The sequence below is a fragment of the Trachypithecus francoisi genome, unplaced genomic scaffold (genome assembly GCF_009764315.1).
Source record: "Trachypithecus francoisi isolate TF-2019V2 unplaced genomic scaffold, Tfra_2.0 Lachesis_group4, whole genome shotgun sequence".
Lineage (NCBI taxonomy): Eukaryota > Metazoa > Chordata > Mammalia > Primates > Cercopithecidae > Trachypithecus > Trachypithecus francoisi.
The window spans coordinates 67,793,116-67,815,158 of record NW_022681469.1 but is presented as its reverse complement, the minus strand read 5'-3'; the positions used below and the strand labels follow the sequence as shown (position 1 = coordinate 67,815,158).

Sequence of the window (22,043 nt, the reverse complement as noted above, 5' to 3'; positions counted from 1 at the left end):
CATTCCTTGTGTTTGAGTTTTCTTATAGACAAACCTTTTACTTTCAATGTAACATAAAATCTGGGATCAATTAAAGAAATACAAAAAAAGTGTCTATAAATCTAAAAAGAACTTGTATTGCCCATTTTTAGCACTTGTTACTTTAGTGTGGAACCAGTTAATCTTGTTGATAATAAAAGTAAATTTTAACAATATTTTTTGATATTCTCCATACATAACATAAGAGACATAAGATACCCAAGACAGCCTCTCAGGATCTTCTTTATCTCAACACATGAGATAATGATAATCTTTCTGGCTTTGAAACTACTTTTAGTCTATTTCTTTCTAATTTTAAAGCAATAGCTGAAAAATACTAAGAGATAAGATTCGAAGCCTTCTTCACTGGGGAGGGGGTTGTTGGGGAATGGGATATAGTCTAAGTTTTCTTTTTATCCAAGCTACAGAGCAAGCCTATCAATTTGTTAAGTTTCAGGCAGTCTCTTTTCTGAGAGCAAACCCATTTAAAAAACAAACTGATGTCATTTGAAAGAGAACATGAATCAAATAACGATTTCCAACTGTGTGCTTTACTTAGAAAACTGAAAGAAAAAATCATACGTAGAAACTATTAAGATACAGAATAATTTATAAACTGAATGCATTTGGTTATATTAAGTACCTGAAATCAATAGCATTGAGTCCTAGCAGCATGCCAGCAAGCATATTTGCTTCTTCACCCAAGACAATTGCTCCATCTTCATAAAATCTCCTAAAAAATGAAATGGGTGAATATATAAAATATTAAAAATAAATGGAAGTTTGATCGAGAGAAATCATTTAGAGCCCAAACTATTGTAGGAAGAGCTAAATTTTCTTTAATTTGTAGTTTTTTAAAAAACATATTTCTATCACTGAAGTTTTGAAGATACTTAGACCAAAATAAAGAGACAGAAAAACAACAACAAACCCCTGAAGAAACTAAAACTTGCCAATATAACAAAAAGAATTCTGTTTCCACCTCTCCTAAAAAGAATCCCCAAAATGACTCTTTCGATGGGTCTAGAGTGCCAGCATTTTTCTTTAATAGTGAAGCAATATAAATGTATAGTGAAAGGTGGCAAATTCAGAGTCATTTGTACTGATCTGTTTTCAAAATGAAGTAGACTTGAGTTCTAACAAATAAGAAAAAATAATTTCTGTTTTTCTATAATTCCAAAGGTTATTGACTAAGTTAAGAATTTGGGAGGCATACTCATTAGTAATTTATGGTAACCTTAATAGTACAATCCTAATAAAGCAGATGGGCTACCAAGGTGGCTGCATATGAAAAAGAAAGTATTCATTATCTCCTTGACAAAAACGGGAATGTGAATGTATCTTTGCTAATTCCTGTAGAGCTTTCCATTTTAGTTATCATTAGCTTTTCAAAAAATTTTTGAAAGAAAAATAATAATGTGGCCCTAAGATATTTTTCCAAAAATGAATGTAAAATCATTAATCTACTTCTTTTCAAACGTAGCACTATGTAAAATGTAGTTTATATCAGTAACCAGGGATGATTACACTGTATCTATTTATATTATATATAAGAGAGTGAACAACACTCTATACCACTCCACTAACTAAAATGAAACATTTTAGTAAACCAAAGGTCTTGCTCTTTTTAGTATTTCTGAGTTTATAAATTCTGCAAAGTTTTAATATGCTTATAATCCTACCATCAATTTTGAATTGTTGTTCACAACTTACCAAGTATTTTTACAAACATATTATTTGATAATTGCAAAAAAAAACCCATAAATTAAATGCAGAGGGAATCATCATTAGTTTCAAATTTACCATCAGGAAAAGTTTAAAACAATTTGCACAAGCTCATGTTAGATGAATTGCTTAAGAAGGGTACCCAATTCTTCTTTCTTTAAGTCCCATATCTTATATTAAACCCACTTTTTGTAAAACAAAAATATTTTAAAAGAATTTAATTTATGGTATGGTTAATAAGGAATATTAAATGAATAAAAAGTATAAAACGGAAAAAATAGACAACTATTTACTCTCTGACAGATGTAAGGCTGCAAACAAATACAGTGGGGAGACTAGCTTGGAATAAATGTTTTTTATTTTCTTGGACCTACTGAAATTCCTTTTACTGATTTATATAAAAGGAGAAAAATGAAAACTGGCCTAACAAAAATTAGTAAAATAAATGGAAGGATTTTTTACAGATTCTACTGAGGTGTCCTGCAGAAAGGTAAAATATTTAGACAAATACATATTTGTTTTTTTGAGACTTTGAGACTTTGTCCCTGGTCCAATAACTAAGTTGGCTATTGGCAGAATATATTATTAACCCTTGAAAGAACTATGCTTCTAACGGTTTCAGACCACTAAATTCTATGAGACATATGAATTTGGAAGACAACCTTGTTTTTTTGATATTGGCAATAACCCATTATTCCTAGTACTTCTTATATAAGAAAAGGTCTACTTTTTAAATTTTTCATCTTGAACCTACCATTGTTTAAAAAATACATTCCAAAAATCAGCTCAAAACTATTCTTGCTTGCTTTCTAATGGCACCTTTGTACTAGGGAGTATTGAAGAACACCACACCAAAAAATTAACTGGTTTGAGAAATTTTTTTAAATCTAAAGGTCTTTTATATGTGTGTGCATATAATAATGTTTTAATGAGTTTTTGGCTTTAGTTTTAATCATCAGTAAATAAGTAAATTTTCTAAGCAAATGATTTAAGCAAAATGGTTGCTATATGTAAAATCAATAATTCCACTGAAAAAAACCATATCTTAAGTATAAGGCCTGATTTAATATAACAGCAAAAGAGGAAAGAAAAAATAGAAGAGGAAGGGCTAGTTAAGAGAATTGCCCATTATATGCTGAACTTTTAAATTATTAGTTCTGGTTACGAAAAAAATTTTTCAGAAGATATACTTCTGAGCTTGAGATAATATATTTTAAAGTAATTCAGTATTTAGAAAACTGAATTGATCTGAGAAGATATTTTTACCATTTAATCAAAAACTTCATTGATGTGCATGAAAAAGGTAGAAGCTGTCTTGAAAAATTAATTTATTCTCTTATGCAAACTATCAATAATTTGACTAAAAATATGATTCCTGTGGTCAATACTTTCAAAGATTCCAAAAGATTGTAAAATTTCAACCTTTTCATTTTACTTCATTGAAAAATTGGAACATTAAACTTTGCTTATATAACCAAGGTCATACAATAAATGAGCCATGAGTAAAGCCTGAGATGACTAATCCAATAATAGTAAGATATATACTAAAAATTCCCTTTTTTTAGTTAAAAATATTTTTTGTTCTAAAGAAAATTTTCATGCCAGGCCTGGTGGCTAATGCCTGTAACCACAGCACTTTTGGAGCCTTAACAGGCAGATCCTTTGAGCCCAGGAGTTAGAGAGCAGCCTGGGCAACATGGTGAAACCCCATCTGTACAAAAAATACAAAAAAATTAGCCGGACATGGTGGTACATGCCTGCAGTCCCAGCTACTTGGGAGGTTGAGGTGGGAGGATTGATTGAGTCAAGAAGGCAGAGGTTGAAGTGAGCTGAGATGGCCCCACTGCACTCCAGCCTGGGTGACAGAGCAAAACCCTTTCTCCAAAAAAAAAAAAAATATATATATATATATATATATATAAAACACATATATATGTATATGTATAAATGAGAAGAATCTAACCAAAACATTGTACTGCTTAATTTCAATATATTATAAATGTTGAAAGTACCAAAGTAAAAAATACATATGAAACTTCCATTTAAAGATTTATATATTAGAGACTATACCTTTAAATATACTTTTATATTTCAGAAGTGAAGAAAAATTACAAGCAACTATTTGATACTACTGTGATCTGGGAAAAAAACTTCCTGATCTTATTAGGTATACCACCCTTTCCAAGTATTTATATGTTGATTAGAAAAACATTAGTGACTAGAAAAGTATTTAAAATAATACCCTTACAAGAATATGCTTTTCTTTTACCATATATAATTAACTCTAACTGAAATATATTCCTATAATGCCACCTTACTGTCCACTCTGTAAGAATATTTTAAGGAATTGTAAGTAGTTCAATAACAAATATCCTTTGGATGGGATCCAAGGTGAATAATAAATATAAATTATGTTGATACTATCTAATGTTATGCTTCAAATTTTCCTTTTGTGGGAGTCAAAAGTTATTCTACGTATTTGAAAACACAATTATTAAAATATGAGAAAGCTTGTGTTATAAACCAAAGAAAATTCATTATTGGCATGCTTGTTCTCTTCCCCCAGTTTAATATAAGAAACTACTAAAAGGGGATATAAGAAAATTCTCCCTCATGACATATAACACAGATCCTTGCATTACAAATAGATGTTATATTCAAAGTCAAATTTAATTAAAATGAAAAACTGATGAAAAAGTCAACCTCCAAAGGTCTTGCCAAGAATGTGAGATTCAGTAATTATTTTAATCAACAAATATATATTATATATTAAGTTCCTTTTATGTGACAAGAACTGTGCTAGGTACTATAGTTACAATGGTAAATAAGTTAGATTTAGATCCTCTCTATGGAGCATATAGTCTAGGAGAACAGAAAAGCAAGAAACAAAAGAAAAAGATAATTACAGATGATGATAAATATAAAGTAAATAAACAGGTTGCTGAGGTAGAGACAAAGGGAAGGAAAGTCCAACTTTGGAAAGAGTCATTAAGTAAGGCATTCTCAAGTGTTTAACCTGATACCTTAGCCCACATAAGTCCGATCTCACAAGGATCTGTAGGCCACAGAACATTAATAATAATAATGAACACTTATTGAGTGGCAGGCATAGTAATAACTTTACATGAATCATCTTCTTAACTTTGCCGCTACATATTATTCTCCAGAGAGATTAAGCAACTTGTCCAAGATAGATACACCTAGAGTAGAGAAACCAGGATCTGACTCCAGGAAATATGACAGCCACAGGGCCTTCTGGCTAATGTAATAAGAAATCATTTCAATGTTTTAAGTGGGAGTTGACATAATCTCTTTTACTTTTAAGATCAGCTGGAAGCTAGATGGCTACTAAATGCGGGCAAACTGGAAGGTCAGGAGGCCAACAGGTGAGCCTTGGACAACAGATAAAAGAGGTCTAGATGAGCATAAGAGCCGTGGAGATAAAGGTAAATAAATAGATTCAAAATACATTTGGAGGTAGGATCAGTAAGACTTGCTTATGGATTAATTACAGGGAATGAGGGAGAAAGAGGAGGAATCAGGTATGATTTTTAGATACTCCCTTAATCAATTATGTAGGTAGGCAGTGATACCATTTGCTAAGAAGGGGTGAACAGAGTTACAGGGAAAAAAAAATCAGTATATCTGAACTATCTAGCTAGAGGTTTAAATGTGGTATTATGGTCACATGGATGGTATTTCAAGTCAGGGGAATGGATGAAACTCCAGGAAGAGAGAATAGAGAGAAAAATGAACAGAGGAAAAAAAGCAGAAAATGCAGGACTGAGCCCAGAGAATATGAACAGTCAGATATTGTTCAGTGGAAAAGATGAAGAAAAAGACAGCAATTAAGGAAAAGTCGTGGAATGTTGCATAATTTAAAGGTGCAGAGATTTTTTTCAAGAATGATGAAGTAGTCAACTTCTACTGGAAGTAGCTGGGAGATGGAGTACAATGTGGACAGAGAAATATCCATTACATTGGGTAGTTTGTAGATTCTTAGCAATTGGTATTCTTTTAAAAATTCTTGGTGGAGTGATGAGGGGCAGAAGCCAGAGAAAAGTGGGTAAGAGAATGACTCTAAAGTAAGAAAATGATGGCAGTGTGAAGAAGTGCTTTGGAGAAGTCTGGTGATGAAGTGGAATTGTGAAATTAGCATTGGCAGAGGGGAATTATAGGTTCAATGGAGAATCATTTTCTTTTTAAGGTAGGAGGTACCGGTATATGTTCTATAAGGGTGGGATTGATCCAGCAGTAGTAAAGAGATTGAGGATGAGGAGACAGAAAGTTGATAACTAAAGGAAGAGGGGAATCATACACTATCTGGTGTTTTGTGATTGGCTTCTTTGCTAAGCTTAGTAGGTTTTCAAGGTACATCCATGTGGCAGCATGGATCAGTACTTCATTTCTTTTTACGGCTGAATAATATTCCGCTACATGGATACAGACACACATGCACCTAGGAGTCATGTGCTGGGTCATATGGTAACTCTATGTTTAACCTTTTGAAAAATTGCCAGGCTGCTTTTCAAAGTGAGTGCACAATTTTCTTTTCCCCCCAGCAATGTATGAAAGATTCAGTTTTTCAAAATCCTCACCAAAATTTGTTATTAAGTGATTTTTTGAACATAACCATCCTAGTTAGTATGCAGGGTTATTTCATTGTGGTTTTGCATTTCCCTGATGGCTAATGATGTCAAACAATATTTTAGTGTTTATTAGCCATCTGTATACCCCCCTTGGAGAACTGTCTACTCAGATTCATTGCCCATTTTTAAATAAGTTGTCTTTTTATTACTGAGTTGTAAAAGTTATTTATATACATTGTAGATACAAAACCCTTATCACAGGGGTCCCCAACCCCTGGGCCATGAACCAGAACCTGTCCATGGCCTGTTAGGAACTGGAGCTGCAGGGCAGGAGGTAAGTGGTGGGCCAGTGAACATTATCACCTGAGCTCCGGCTCCTTCACTTAGGCATTAGATTTCACAGGAGTAAGAACCCTACTGTGAACTGCACGTGTGAAGGATCTAGGTTGCATGTGCCTTATGATACTCTAACTAATGCCTAATGATCTGAGGTGGAACAGTTTCATCCTGAAACCATTCCCTGCCACCACGGTCCGTGGAAACACTGTCTTCCACAAAACCAGTCCCTGCTGCCAAAAAGGTTGGGGACCGCTGCCTTATCAGATTATGATCTGTAAAAATTGTCTCCTATTCTGTTTGTCATCTTTTTGCCTTCGTCATGGTGTCCTCTGAAACACAAAGTGTTAATTTTTATTATGTTCAATGTACCTTCTATCTTAATAATGTAAAACTTTAATACATACTCAGATTCCAAAATGCATTCTTAACTCTTAAAAGATTTTGGTTACTTATCACTATTCTGTTTACTTTTCTGTAATTGAGAAAAGTGTTTGTCAACTCAATTTTTTCTCTTTGTGACAGCTCAGTAATTTACAAAGTTTTATTTTATACTTTGCTGCTTCCTTCGATTTGTGCTAAAACATTGTGAAAATTAATATTTCTTTTGAACACAACTTTTTCATTATAAATTAAATACTGTGATATAATTGCAAAGTAAACAAATGAATTTCCATAAAGCTAATTTATCTTTATATTTTCCAAATTTTTTACTTCAAATTCTTGATACATTTTCAATTGTGTTTGAAATATCATATAGTATTTTCAATTTAAATTTACTAATTATTTTTTAGTCTGTGGGTAAAGAGAAATTAAAAATTTGAACAAATTAATTCAGTTTTTATGTCAGTTCTCATTTGAAGGTCTTCCCAGTAACCTACCAAAACAAGTCTCTCTTTTTTTTTTTTTAGCTTAGATTCTAATCTTCACTCTGCCAGCTTCTCAACTCTGGCTATTTTCCAATTATACCCCAACCCCTAAGCCATGTAACTCTTCAAAGTTTTTGTTCGTTTTTACAACTGCTCATTAAGACATCCTACACCTTAGCAAAAAGATCACACATATTTCTTCAATGCTTTGGAGCCACAGTCATGCATTCAAAATTTATTTTATCTCTACTCCCACCCTTCCTCCACCCAAACTTATCCTTGGGTTTTCACTGATTAGTGCTTTCAAGCCTGCCTGCCTTAGTTCATGAAGCTCCTCCTCTGGTACTGGGATAAACACTTGCATTACTATTTTAAAGGCTATCATTACTCTTTATCTGTGAAGAGTAGAACATGAAGAAATCTACTTTATTCAGATATTCTCTAGATTCCTAAAGATTAGAGATCATTTCTCATTCTTCTAGGAGTACTTACTTCAGGAAGCATCCAGATAAAAGGTAAGGTACAAATACTCTAATTGTTTGTATTTTACAAATCTAATCTTATGAATATATTTGTCTTGACTAGAAGTTTGCAATCAAATTTAATTAGAATTAAGAAATTTCTTTGGTTTCATCTCAGTAAAAAAAAGATAGTGTAAATAGAGGGAGAAAAATAAGATTTTTTTCCACACTTTTTAGTTAACTTGTAAGATAAAAATTCTGAAATAACTCCCTACTTACTTCCTTTGAGAGTTACAAAGCCATTATATTCACATTTAAATGCTATTATTCAATAAATGTATATGTATAAATATTATATGCATGTGTGCATATATCTATGTATTAGACATATATATATGAACATTGTATGCTAAGCCATGTTTCTGTTTGAAGACTGTATGTTTATGTATTGTTACAAGAATATTTTTACTTCATGTACTTTTTTAGAGCTGAATCATTTCCTTTCTATGAAAAAGCATGGTTAACACGTAAGAACAAGGCAGAAAGCATTTCCTTTAAATATTTAAACTACTTGTTCTAAAAATAATCTATTCAAGAACTATTTCTACCCCACCCAATCATTTAAACTAAGAAACAAGACTAACAATTTAGAGAGATTATTAATTATTTAATTTCTATTTGGAAAAGACTATCATAACTTTGATTCAATATTGTAATTGCACAGGCAATGATTACTATGCAAACTAGATTTTGATTTAATTAACATAGGATTTTTAGAATTGAGCTACTAGATTCTGATACTATTCTTTGTTTTCATTTTCAAAGCCTTAGTATCCTCAATGCTTAAGTTTCATAATGAAACTTAGTTATGATAAACAGATGTTTCATTTTATAAAGTTCATTTCAAATGTCTAAGGGTTTATCATCATCTCACTGTTTATCTTGGGAAATATCTCAAGTGTCACATTGCTTGAAAAGAAGTTAAATAAGTATATATCAGATGTACTTTATGCAAGTATTTCTTTTAGCTAAAAGTCTTCCTATTCTGGTCAAACTTGCAATCATGACAATTATATTTTTTGTATCTCAAAATTAAAAGTTTACTATTATATCACCACGAAAAATAGAGGCAACTAAATAAAGATACTTAATTAGTACCAGCTAGTTAGTTGAAAGAATGTGTCATAATAAATGCCCAGATTTTCTCCAAATCCAGAATGTCAAACCCTGCATTAGGATACGGAATTTAAGATCTCAGAGATATGATTTCTTTGTGCTTATTTTTTTATATCAAAACTAGTTTATAGTTGTAATTATTTTCTCTTCTTTCAGAAATATGATTAATGAGGTAGAGAAAAGAATGGTAATTTAGAAATATCTCAGGCAGCTCTGCGCAACAGAACCTTCTGTGATGAGGAAAACACTCTAAATCTGTCCAATTGGGTAACCGTGAGCTACATGTGGCCATGGGACATCTGAAATGTGATACAGCACTTGAGAAATTAAATTTGTAATTTTATGTAATATTAATTAATTTAAATTTATATATGACATGTGTTAGTGGCTACTACATTGAACAGTTTATGTCTAAGTTATTAAAATTATTAAACCTTTTCGTTTACAAATACTTTTGATATGGAGAAAAGTGGCTTCTTCAACAGCAACAAATAAAGATTAGTAGTTGAGTGCTAATTAGGAATGACTGTTGTCCTAATATGTACCTTTTTCTACCATCATAAAAAATTAACAAAGTCCTATTTTTCACATGGCACAGGATGTCATCTTTATACAATCCAAGAAAAACGATGGTTTAGATTTTCCTAAAAAGATAAGCAAAAATTAATTATACATATGAATTAAATAAATTACTAATTATATTCTTTCTTTTTTTTTTTTTTTTTTGAGACAGAGTTTCTCTCTTGTTGCCCAGGCTGGGGTGCAATGGCACAATCTCGGCTCACCACAACCTCTGCCTCCTGGGTTCAAGCTATTCTCCTGCCTCAGCCTCCCGAGTAGCTGGGATTACAGGCATGTACCACCATGCCTGGCTAATTTTGTGTTTTTAGTAGAGATGGGGTTTTTCCATGTTGGTCAGGCTGGTCTTGAATTCCAGATCTCCGGTGATCTGCCAGCCTCGGCCTCCCAAAGTGCTGGGATTATAGGTGTGAGCCACTGTGCCTGGCCAATTTATATTCTTTACAAGCAAAAAAATAAGGAAACACTGTGGTGGTGAAAATAAAAAAGATGCTATTGAAATTTCATAGTTAAATCTTCAAATCCATCAGGGAATAGTCTATGAGGAGAATGAAGCTTCAAGAGTTGAAAGAGTACGAATCAGAAATGATTTAGAAAAAGGATATTCCACGTATAATGTGTATCTTTTTACAGAAAGGTAGATGTATGTTTAGTTGACAAATTACATTTTCCTAAGAAACAGTGGATTTATCTGAGTAGTAACAAAATGAGGAAATAAAATGGTTGAAGATTTTAGAAACTGATTCTTCATCCTATTCTGATTTTTAAGTCTTTAGGTGATTCTTTCAAATATATATTAGAAAATTAAAAGGACTTTTAAACCTGGTTGTTTTGAAGTCTCTCAGAGCTGTAGAGATGTATTCAGATAAATGTTTTTCCATGAGTGCTACTCTGATCCAGGCTCTACCCTAAAAGGAAGAAAAAAGAATCAAATATAAAAAAAATTAAAAAAATATTTTGTCACTGTGCCATCAAAAATATAAGTATTTTAATATGTAAAAACAGCCATTCAAAATATACATTTGATAACAACTAAGAAAAATATTTAAGTAGATAAAAATAGACAAATTTTGATTATCTAGAGTATATATTTTGTTTTTCTGAATAGGTAGGGTACAGCATGTCAAACTAACTTTCTGTCCTCTGAAGGGACAGAACATTAATGCTGAGCTACTTGGGTTAGAGACTTCTTTTGAATTACATAATGTAATTATATAGCTCTCTACTTCAATACCCCAAATCAACAAACTAATTAAAATGAGCCCTCTCATAAATCATGAAAAACAGAGTTCTCTCTCATTAATAAAGATAATCAGTCTTAACATCACTTATTTAACAAAATTTTCAATCCTGTCCTTCCAGTGGGAAGTTTTATACAACTAGTAATAAAATCCAAATTTCATGATTTATCATGAATCCAAATCATGAGTTATTGAATTTGGTGTCCCCAGAGAATTCTAAAAGCTATTACCAAATATTTAAACTAGAAAAACAAACAACAAAAAACAGAAGCCAGCAATTCTAGCACAGAATCACAGAAACAGACAATTCTTATTAAATGTAATTAATTTTCTTATGGACTTTCTATTTAGAATGAAAGAATATAAGAGATCATATTTGTAAGTAAGAATTTTATAATTCAATTATTTTCATTTTCACTCAACTCTTTCACAAATCTCTAAAAAACTTCATGAAGACTGAATATATAGAAAATCAAAACACTGCAATGGCAGTATAAAGGTGACACTAATCAATATACATGATTGTCAACTGCCAGAAAGGAAAAAAAAAACATACTCTAGAAACATCTACAAGTGTAGTGAATTCAGCAAACTCTGGGATAGGAAAAGTCACAAAGGAGTCAATCTAGGCAGTAGTAGAATGCAGGCTAGAAGCAGCAGTACTACTACTGGGAAGAAAATGAACAATATGGGTGTGGTTAGCATGCAAGTCAATTTACCTATCAAGCTCAACATCCCTTTTAGCTTAGCTGTGGTTGATTGGAACCGAGGAAGGAAGAGACAAGCTACCGGCTGGCCAGTAGTCTCAAAATTCTCTCTTGAAATTTCATCTAAAAGACACAGAAACTAATAGTGGTGTCTTGAATTAAAAGGTTACAATTTCACCAATGAAGTCAGGAAAATTGCTCTCCAGAGAAAATTCAGCACAGGAGTCTATGCTGTTACTAGATAAGAAATGTAGGGAAAATCTTCCTTCCTGATTTATTAATTTCAATCCACACAAAACTGGGCTGCATTTAGTTTCCTGTATTTGAATGTGTATGAAATTGTTATATTGTAAGGATAAGTCGCGCTAATTTTAACGGTTTCCTTTCTTTAACAACGGAACTTTCACTAGCACAGAAGATAAACAGACTTATAAAGATTGTTTGGGTCAAGAAGTAGAACAACTTAAAAACTAGATTAAGGAATTTAGACCTTTTCAGTTGGTAATAGTGATCCATAAAATGAAGGTTTATGAAAAAATAAGTAAAAGTAGTCAACACTTAAAAATGTAATTAATATGTGCTAAGCCCTGTTTTAATAGCTTTATATACATTAAGAAGATAAGTAATTCTCCCAGTAATTGTGTGAGTTAGGTTACAACACTATCCCTACTTTATGCACAAATGAAAAACAGACACAATTAGAAGAGAAGAAACTCATTTTACTACCACCAAACTGACCAGCCTAATTATGTTAATACCTATACACTCCACCTTCTTTCCTGTTTCAGGGAATGAGCTGTCAGCATTTAAGAGAGTTAAAAAAAAAAAAAAGAAAGAAAAAAAAAGCAGAGTAGGAAAATTAAAATTCAATTATAAATATCTGACAGACAACTCTTATCCATAAAATACAATGAATTTTTAAAAACCTGTAAGAAGAAAACAATTTAAAAATGGGTTTTGCAATGGGATGATTTTTAACTATAGATTACATTGCTTTAGCAAATATTAGATGTTCAGATATTTCCACGCTTTTTGTGTTAGTTTTGGTAATTTTTTAAAAGAAATTTCCCATTTCTTCTAAATTTTCAAATTTATATAATAGATGTGAAGTTATTCGTAATATCCTTTTTCAGGATTTTTAATGTCTGTGAGATATACACACTTGGCCTCTTCATTCCTCATATTGGTAATTTATATTATCTTTTGATCTTCTTGAATAGTCTTGCTAGAAGCTTATAAATTGCATTAATCTTTTTAAAAACACTTTTAGTTTGGTTGATTTTCTTACATATTTGTTTCAATTTTATTGAATTTTTACTGTTATTTCTTTCCTTCTACTTTGACTTTAATGTATATCTTTTTTCACAGCTTCTTGAGATGAAACTTTTGATCACCAATTTCCAGTTTCCATTCTTTTATAAAATACACAAAAGCCTATTTAAGCCTATTCCTCTAAGCACAAGTTTTTTTTTTATATGTTGTATTTTCATTATCAGTACTTTCCAAATATTTTTCAATTTCAACGGTGATTTATTTCTTCATCCATGGATTACTTAGCAGTTCTCCTCAGTTTCACTCATATAGACATTTTCTTGTTATTTTTTCCTTGTTTGTTTTTGATTCTAGCTTAATTCCACTGTGGTTAGAGAACATACTTTATAAAATTTCAATCCTCTGAAATTCACTGAGATAAATTATGGCTCAGAAAATGGTCAATTTAGTATAACTCCTCTGTGTGTATAAGACTGTATATTTTGTAGTTTTATCTGTTTTTTTGTTTTGTCTTGTTTTTTTCTTTCCTTTCTTTTTTTTTTTTTTTTTTTTGAGACAGGGTCTTGCTCTGTCACCCAGGCTGGAGTGCAGTGGTGCGATCTCAGCTCACTGCATGCAACCTCGGCCTCACAGGCTCAAGTGATCCTCCCACCTCAGCCTCCCAAGTAGCTGGGGCTACAGGTGCGTACCACCACACCTGGCTAATTTTTGTATTTTTTATATAGACTGGGTTTCACCATGTTGCCGAGACTGGTCTTGAAATCCTGAGCTCAACTGATCTGCTCACCTTGGCCTCCCAAAGTGCTGGGATTACAAATGTGAGTGATCACACCTGGCCTTCGAATTTTAACATATTCCAATAATCTAGTATTTTATGTATTTCAGTTTTCTCATAATATTCATATTTCCATTTTCTTGAACCTATTACAATTGCTTAAAAGTCCATAATCTCTATCACCCATAGGTTTGTTTCAATTGTCTTTTTTATTTTTCTTGATTACAGTCATTCAATCTTGTTTCTTGATGTACCTGATGATTTTTTACTGTATACTGGACATTCTCTATGAAAATTTACAGCAACTCTGAGGCTACCTTTCTCCAGAGTAGATTTAATAGCAGTTCTTGTTTTTAGCTAGATTTGGCTTTCTTAGGTTTCTGGTTGCTTATCTTGTACATTCCTTCTGTTGTTGAATTAGACCAGTTGCTGAATATGCTAGTCACATCAGACATCCATATATCCATGCATCCTTCCATCCAACAAATTTGCTGTGCAAATACTGAGCACGGTAAGCAAGGTGCAGAATACAAGATATGACCATGATTAAAAGTTCAGATGTTATTCTCAGTGCAGTGGGGGAGCTACCTGAGAGTTTTTTTAATTGATAGAATATTGTAATCTGATTTGCATTTTATAAGATCAACTTGGTGCTGAAGGGATAATAAATTGAAGGGAGGAGTAGAAGCAGAGAATTTATTTAGAAGGGTGTAATTGGAGTCTAAAACAGAGTTGATCCCAGAGGTAAGAAAACGATCAGGTTCCAGTGATAACAGAATATCTTGTATTAGAGGGACCTACTGCTGAGAACAACTATAAAAGTTGAATAAAATAAGCGAAGTAACAAATTTAAGATATAAGAGAGCAACCAAGGCATGAGAACTTGAGTGGCCACAGTCCTGGAGAGATGGATGTTACATGAGCTGAGCCGCACATCCATCTTGGCTTTAGCCTAAAGTTATTTGTCTATTCACATCCTAGGTATAGAGACTAAGCAGAAAGCGGTGGAGGTGGGGATTTTTATTTCCTTGGGCAGATAAACATAAGTTGGAGCTTGGAACTGCCGCTGAACTGCAGACAAATGTGCCTGGAGTTGTGCATGCAGTTTTCCTATGGGGTCGTTGCCAACTTAAGTGATCTGTAGCTCAAAGCAAAGTCCCATAAGCAAAGCTGAAAGCAGGGAAGAGGTAAAACAGCTGATTGATGATTTCACAGTCTAGTTCTGGAGAGAGAGAGGTTAGAGTTCAAGGGCAAACAAGGTGAAGGGCAACTGTAAACACTCCAGGTTTTTACTTGAGGCCCCTGAAAGACTATCTTTGGAGTAGGGGAAATTACGAAGATTAATGCAAAAAAAGGCCTAAAAATAGTCCCCTAAATTGTGTGATGAGATTTTCTAGTACTCTGACTGACTGCCAAAATAGCTGCAAATGTATTGGAGATACAAAGATTACAAACATGATCCTCAACTTAAATATTTTATTCTATTGTTAGGCTGTGTTTAAGTTTTACAAAATAGGCTAAACTAGTCACAGACTTAGCAGAGAAAGGGAATGGTTAGCATTTCATTGTTGTTGTTGTTGTTGTTGTTGTTTTAGATGGAGTCTCTGTTGCCCAGGTTGCAGTGCAATGGCATGATCTCCGCTCACTGCAACCTTTGCCTCCTGGGTTCAAGCGATTCTCCTGCCTCAGCCTCCAGAGTAGCTGGGATTACAGGCATGCGCTACCACTCCTGGCTAATTTTTCTTTTTTTTTTTTTTTTTTTTGAGACGGAGTCTCACTCTGTCGCCCAGGCTAAAGTGCAGTGGCGCTATCTCAGCTCACTGCAAGCTCCGCCTTCCGGGTTTACGCCATTCTCCTGCCTCAGCCTCCCGAGTAGCTGGGACTACAGGCGCCCGCCATCTCGCCCGGCTAGTTTTTTGTATTTTTTAATAGAGACGGGGTTTCACCGTGTAGGCCAGGATGGTCTTGATCTCCTGACCTCGTGATCCACCCGTCTCGGCCTCCCAAAGTGCTGGGATTACAGGCTTGAGCCACCGCGCCTGGCCATAAATTTTTCATATTTTAAGTAGAGATAGGGTTTTGCCATGTTGGCCAGGCTGGTCTCGAACTGCTGACCTCAGGTGATCCACCTGCCTTGGCCTCCCAAAGTGCTGGGATTACAGGCGTGAGCCACCACGCCTGGCCCATTGATCTTAACCTAGACAAAAGTATGAGATTGTCCATGGTGACAAGCTTCTATGATATGAATCTAAGTGGTACCAGGACAGATAATCGTGATAGAATTGTGATAAAGTGTACTGAGCTGTATACTGTTCACCAGGCAAATTTAGCTGTGTTTCAGTTCTGAAATATCTTTTCACATATGTCAAGGTAAAATGACACTATGCTAGTAGTCATTCAAGATTGCACCTCTAAGCCTCAATAAACCTGCCATCTGAGGCATCTGTTTAATCCTTCAATCCAGGCACGTGACAGATGTGACTTACTGAGTAGATTAAACAAACTGCTCTTTTCATTGCAATTAATAAAGACAAAGGTAATCTTCTTCCACAGACTCTTCCCAGCATAACCAGGCAACTCAAAGAATTCTCTTTCCCCACTAAATGGAATCTGTTTGAGGCCTGAGCAAAACAAAGATATAAATGCAGGATTTGGAACATGATTGTTCTATGGTGTTTTGATACTCAATACCAATACTTCACAGAATAAATATTAAATCTCTGCTGGATAACATTTTGCTGTGCAGGAATTAGTTCCAAGAGCCTTGTTAAGAGAGTTGGTCGGCTAGGGTTTGGGTTTCTTTCTTCTACCCAGGTCCAAATGCTACATTTCTAATGTTTGTTAACTTCTTAATTACTTTTTGTATTTTGGGATATGCTAGTTTTATAAATATATCCTCCCCTCTATTGAAAGGGTTTAGAATATACTGTTATGTTCCTCTCTCCTACTTTTGTTATTTTTATTTATTTATTTTTTTTTTTTGAGACGGAGTCTCGCTCTGTCACCCAAGCTGGAGTGCACTGGCCAGATCTCAGCTCACTGCAAGCTCCGCCTCCCAGGTTCATGCCATTCTCCTGCCTCAGCCTCCCGAGTAGCTGGGACTACAGGCGCCCGCCACCTCGCCCGGCTAGTTTTTTTTATTTTTTAGTAGAGACGGGGTTTCACCGTGTAAGCCAGGATGGTCTCGATCTCTTGACCTTGTGATCCGACCGCCTGGGCCTCCCAAAGTGCTGGGATTATAGGCTTGAGCCACCGCGCCCGGCCTCTCTCCTACTTTTGATTTGAAAATGAGAACGTTTATGTAGCATCTAGAATACTTTCTTATAGATTTGATTTATTCAAATTACAGCTAATGTTTAACCTTAGCCTAAACCTTAGCAAAAAGAAACCTAGATACAATTCTTAAGTCATAAAGAAAACATAAAGGAAAACTGAGACTGGGTGCTGTGGCTCACGCCTATAATCCCAGCACTTTGCGAGGCCGAGGTGGGCAGATTACTTGAACTCTGGAGTTTGAGATCAGCCTTGCCAATATGGTGAAACCCCATCTCTACCAAAATTACAAAAATTAGCCACGTGTGGTGGCACACACCCGTAGTCCCAGCTACTTGGGAGGTTGAGGCAAGAGAATTGCTTGAGTCCGAGAGGTGGAGGTTGCAGTGAGCTGAGCTGAGATCGTGCCATTGCACTCCAGCCTGAGAGACAGAGCTAGACTCTGTCTCAAAAAAAAAAAAAAAAAAAAGGAAAACTGATAAAACTCAACTAAGATGCAAAGGGGAATTCACACTGCATATTTTAAAAATCTGTAGTTCAAATATTAAAAAGTAAATAAATGAATTAAAAATTCAGTAGTTTGAGGAAACACGTCAAAGGACAATAGTTGGGACAAAAAAGACATCTGTAAATATGTAATAAAAATAGGATTTAAATATCTGAAGGAAAAATTTAATTAAAAAAAATCTAACTATAATTATTTTACAAATGAAGAAATGTACTGATTTAAAAACATGTGAGACAGAGAAGAAAACTGATCCAGCCTGAGAGAGTTGAAAGATATTGAAGCAGGAAGTTCCTTGTTGCTACAACCCCTTGGTTGAAGACTGGCAGGAAGGAGCAGTGGCTTTAGCAAGTGAACTTTATAGTTATAGTCTCAAAAAGGTGACAAAAATCATAGCTATTAACTGTATCCAAAAATATACTTTCATATTAAGGAGCTAAAAATGTTTTACCTGTGTTTCTAATTATGTCACTACATTTAAACATTATAGATTTTGGTTTTTAAAACATATACTCAGTTCGTGCTTACAAAATATTTAATTCGAACATATCTTCATCAATTTTGCTGAACAAAAATTTTCCAAAAGAAAAAAAAATCCTAAATAAAAAAGGATGCAAGAACAAAAAACTTGGAAACTATACTTTGGAAAGATAATTGTTATACTTTAGCTTATTACATAGATATATAATTTATAAATCTATAATTGTGAAACAATGAATGATGTCTTCATCTTAAAACTGTAAATATCAATTTTCAATCTTTATCTTCTACTTAATCTTTCATTCTGTAATTTATAAATGTCAAAATAGTAAAGCTACTCTGACAATTCAATAAAAATAAATACAAAAAGCTGATACAGGTTAAGTATTCTTTTTCAAAAATGCTTGGGATAAGAGTATTTCAGATTCTGAGTATTTCTTGATTTTGGAATATTTGCATTAAAGGCTCCATTTAGCATTTTCTTTGAACATCATAGTGGTGTTCAAAAAGTTTTAGTTTTGAGATCATTTCAGATTTCACATTTTCAGTTTTGGGATGTTCAATTTGTTTGACTTAATAGTTCAGACATTTTACAATCCTAAAAATTACTGAGGACCCCAAAGAAGTTTTATGTAGGCTATATCTACCAAATTTACTGTATCACAAGTCAAAACTGGAAACTTAAATATTAGGTAATTCAAAAATAACAAGTCGGTCATGGTGACCCACGCCTGTAATCCAGCACTTCGGTAGGCTGCAGCAGAAAGACAGCTCAAAGCCAGGAGTTCTAGACCAGCCTGGGCAACAAAGAAAGACACTATCTCTAGAAAAAATTTTAAAAATTTGTCAGGCATGGTGGCATGCACCTGTAGTCCCAGCTACTCAGGAAGCTGAGGCCGGAGGATCACTTGAGCCTAGGAGTTCTAGCCTGCAGTGAGCTGTGATAATACCACTGCACTCCAACACAGGCAACAGAGCAAGATCTTGCCTCTAAAAAATAAAATAAAATAAAATATAAAGCAAAACAAAACAAAATATAACAATAAACCCATTATATGTTAACATAAATAACATATTTTTATGAAAAATAACTATTTTTCCTAAGCAAAAATATTAGTGAGAAAAGTATCTCTGTTTTACATTTTTTTCCTAATCTCTTTAGTGTCTGGCGTAATACAAGAGAATTAGATATCTGCTTCTGCATTCCATCTGTTACAATGTGTTGTTTTGGTTGAAGTATATTAAGAAAATCTAGCTTCACAAGATACATGGTTGGAAAGGGAATCTTTTAATAGTCTTTTCAGATAAGTGTAGATATTATCTTTTGTTCTAGATCAAAACTCACTAAGTGATACATTTCTGTAATCATATTAATGACTTTTTCATACTAGTAAATTAAATCTACTAACCTACCTTGCACTTGGAATTGATCTTTTTACCCATACATGATTTTGTAATTCCATGAATTGATCATTTGGAAAATACAAGTTATGCAGTTCTATCCAATTGTGTTGACATAATTAATTAAATAATTTAAAAATAAATTTGTTGATAGTCTCGCTCTGTCGCCCAGGCTGGAGTGCAGTGGCCGGATCTCAGCTCACTGCAAGCTCTGCCTCCCGGGTTTACGCCATTCTCTCGCCTCAGCCTCCCGAGTAGCTGGGACTACAGGCGCCCGCCATCTCGCCCGGCTAATTTTTTGTATTTTTTTAGTAGAGACGGGGTTTCACCGTGTTAGCCAGGATGGTCTCGATCTCCTGACCTCGTGATCCGCCCGTCTTGGCCTCCCAAAGTGCTGGGATTACAGGCTTGAGCCACCGTGCCCGGCCTAACATCAATGTTTTATAAAAGCTTTTCTAAATTGGGAAGCTATGAAGCTTAAGATGGTGAATATAAGTTTCGAAAATTCTAGTTTTTACTTAAAAGCTTTAATTTCACCATTGGCAACAAATACTGTCAGCTGTTTCCTTGAAGTAATAGGCTCACTTCTTTCTTCTTCTGTTTTTTTCTGAGAAAATATCTGCCAAATGCCTAAGTCCAAAAAATTATGGTTTATAAGTTTTTCTTTTCAGTAAAATTATATTACATTAAAAAATATCTAGTTCAGCTCACAGTTCAAAGAATTGTACAAGTGTTATTCTTGAAGTAACCATCATATTTCAGTACGTTGCAGAAATGCTTTATGCATACTTCCCATTTTATTAACTCAGGATATTAAAAAGACAAATCCTCAAAGTTGAGATGTAATAAGAATTAATGTTTCCATCATGGTCATTCTTAAGTTGAAACCATCTTTAAAAGAAAATACTGACTGCATGGTGGGGAAGAACTCAAGACTACTTGCACAGTTTGATGTCACTGCATTAATTCGTGCTAAGGTTCCAACAGTTTTATCCACCATTATGTCTGTATTGGCAGTGCAAATGTCAACACAATGAAAGGGAAAAGGCAAATAACATGTTGATATTATATAAAATACTTTTGTCATCATGTACCCATTAAAGAAGGGGTCTTGGACATCTTCAGGGTTCTGCTGAACATTATTTGAGAGCCACTAGTTTAGATAATTCAAGAAATGTAGAAACATCGCAGAACAGGAAGTATTTTATTATGCTTCTTAAGAAAAGGAAATTCATAAGTAGCTTCACACCTTCCTGCTATTCCAAATACATGCAATGAAAAAAAAAAATAGAAATGAGTCTCTGACTAATGTCTTACCTTAGCTCTAGAAGAACTGACATTTTCCATATTTTCAATGCTGCAGATACAATTCTGTGAAACTTTCCGGCAAGCCACTCTGATATAGTCCCAGAAACTACGAGGACTTTCATAACCAAACCACGTTACTTGACCTTCAGGAGACAAATTATGATACAAAATTTTAAAAAGTAAAATTAGACTTGAAAATGCAAGAACAATAAAATTCTGAAAAATAAAGGTAATATAGTGGGCTATATTGGCAAGGGCACCACCAATCTAAGTGTTAAAAAGCCTCAAATCTAGTCCTATTCTATCTTTAACTAGTGGTGTTACTTTGGAAAATTTACTTAATTTACTTAATGAGTCTGGATCACAGTTTGTCAACAATAAAACCAAACTAAATGAAAGGGACTAGACACTAGAAATATCCTGCCATTTAACATCCTATTATCTAATACAGTCATTTAAACAGCACACAGGAAACCTTCCTGCACTTCTAGTTAAGCATTAATAAATGTCATCAGTTGAATTCTAAACCTTTCTCTACTTAGAAAAACAGAAAAAAAAACCCACCACCATAATTCTTTTCTTCTCTTCATAAGGATACTTCAAAAAGGGTATACAATGTGTGGTTTGCTTTATAAATAAATAAAATCAATTAGCATCCTATATTCACTAATAATGCATAACCACCTACCCAACCATTCTCATCTATAAAGCTCCCCTTTAACTGTCATTTGTTTGCTCTCTTTCAGTTAAGAACTCATGAAAAACTTGTAACCTTTCAGATTTGGCTAACTATGTATCCGTTCATGACTAAATGTTCTATTGTGCATAGGTTATATTAGTATTAATATTTCTATGTAGGTTAGGCATGGTGACTCACGCCTGTAATCCCAGCACTTTGGAAAGCCAAAGTGGGTGGATCACCTGAGGCCAGGAGTTCGAGGCCAGCCTGGCCAACCTGGTGAAACCCCATCTCTACTAAAATACAAAAACGAGCTGGGCGTGGTGGTGCGTGCCTGTAATCCCAGCTACTTGAGAGAGGCTGAGGCAGGAGGATCATTGAATCCGAGAGGTGGAGGTTATAATAAGCTGAGATTGAGTCACTGTACTCCAGCCTGGGCGACAGAGCAGGATTCTGTCAAAAAAAAAATTCTATGCAGGACTCCGAATATTAGTTTCACAGGAAACATTTTCTACACTCAGTATTTTTAAGTGGAATATGAGAGACATCTTAATACTTTCTTTAGTTGTCTAGAACGACTAGTCTTCCCTAGGAAAGTTGTTTAATCTTCATGTAGAAAGATTTGCTTTTATATTTTGAAATAAGTGCT

At 34.0% G+C, this 22,043-nt stretch overlaps 2 protein-coding genes across 5 annotated transcripts in view; one reads left to right on the top strand and one right to left on the bottom strand.

Moving 5' to 3' along the window:
* RUNDC3B (RUN domain containing 3B) overlaps positions 1-22,043 on the bottom strand; it is a 205,555-nt gene that overhangs the window by 106,186 nt on the left and 77,326 nt on the right. For all 4 annotated transcript variants that reach the window (XM_033193874.1, XM_033193877.1, XM_033193876.1 and 1 more), the window contains 3 exons: positions 20,725-20,858; positions 10,576-10,661; positions 662-751 (listed from right to left, as the gene is read on the bottom strand). In XM_033193874.1, the coding sequence (XP_033049765.1) occupies positions 662-751; positions 10,576-10,661; positions 20,725-20,858 (310 nt within the window). The remainder of the gene's footprint in view (positions 1-661; positions 752-10,575; positions 10,662-20,724; positions 20,859-22,043) is intronic.
* Positions 7,807-22,043, top strand: part of ABCB1 (ATP binding cassette subfamily B member 1) — a 220,523-nt gene continuing 206,286 nt past the window's right edge. Inside the window, exon 1 of the mRNA XM_033193869.1 lies at positions 7,807-8,052. The gene's annotated coding sequence lies outside the window, so the exon portion shown is untranslated. The remainder of the gene's footprint in view (positions 8,053-22,043) is intronic.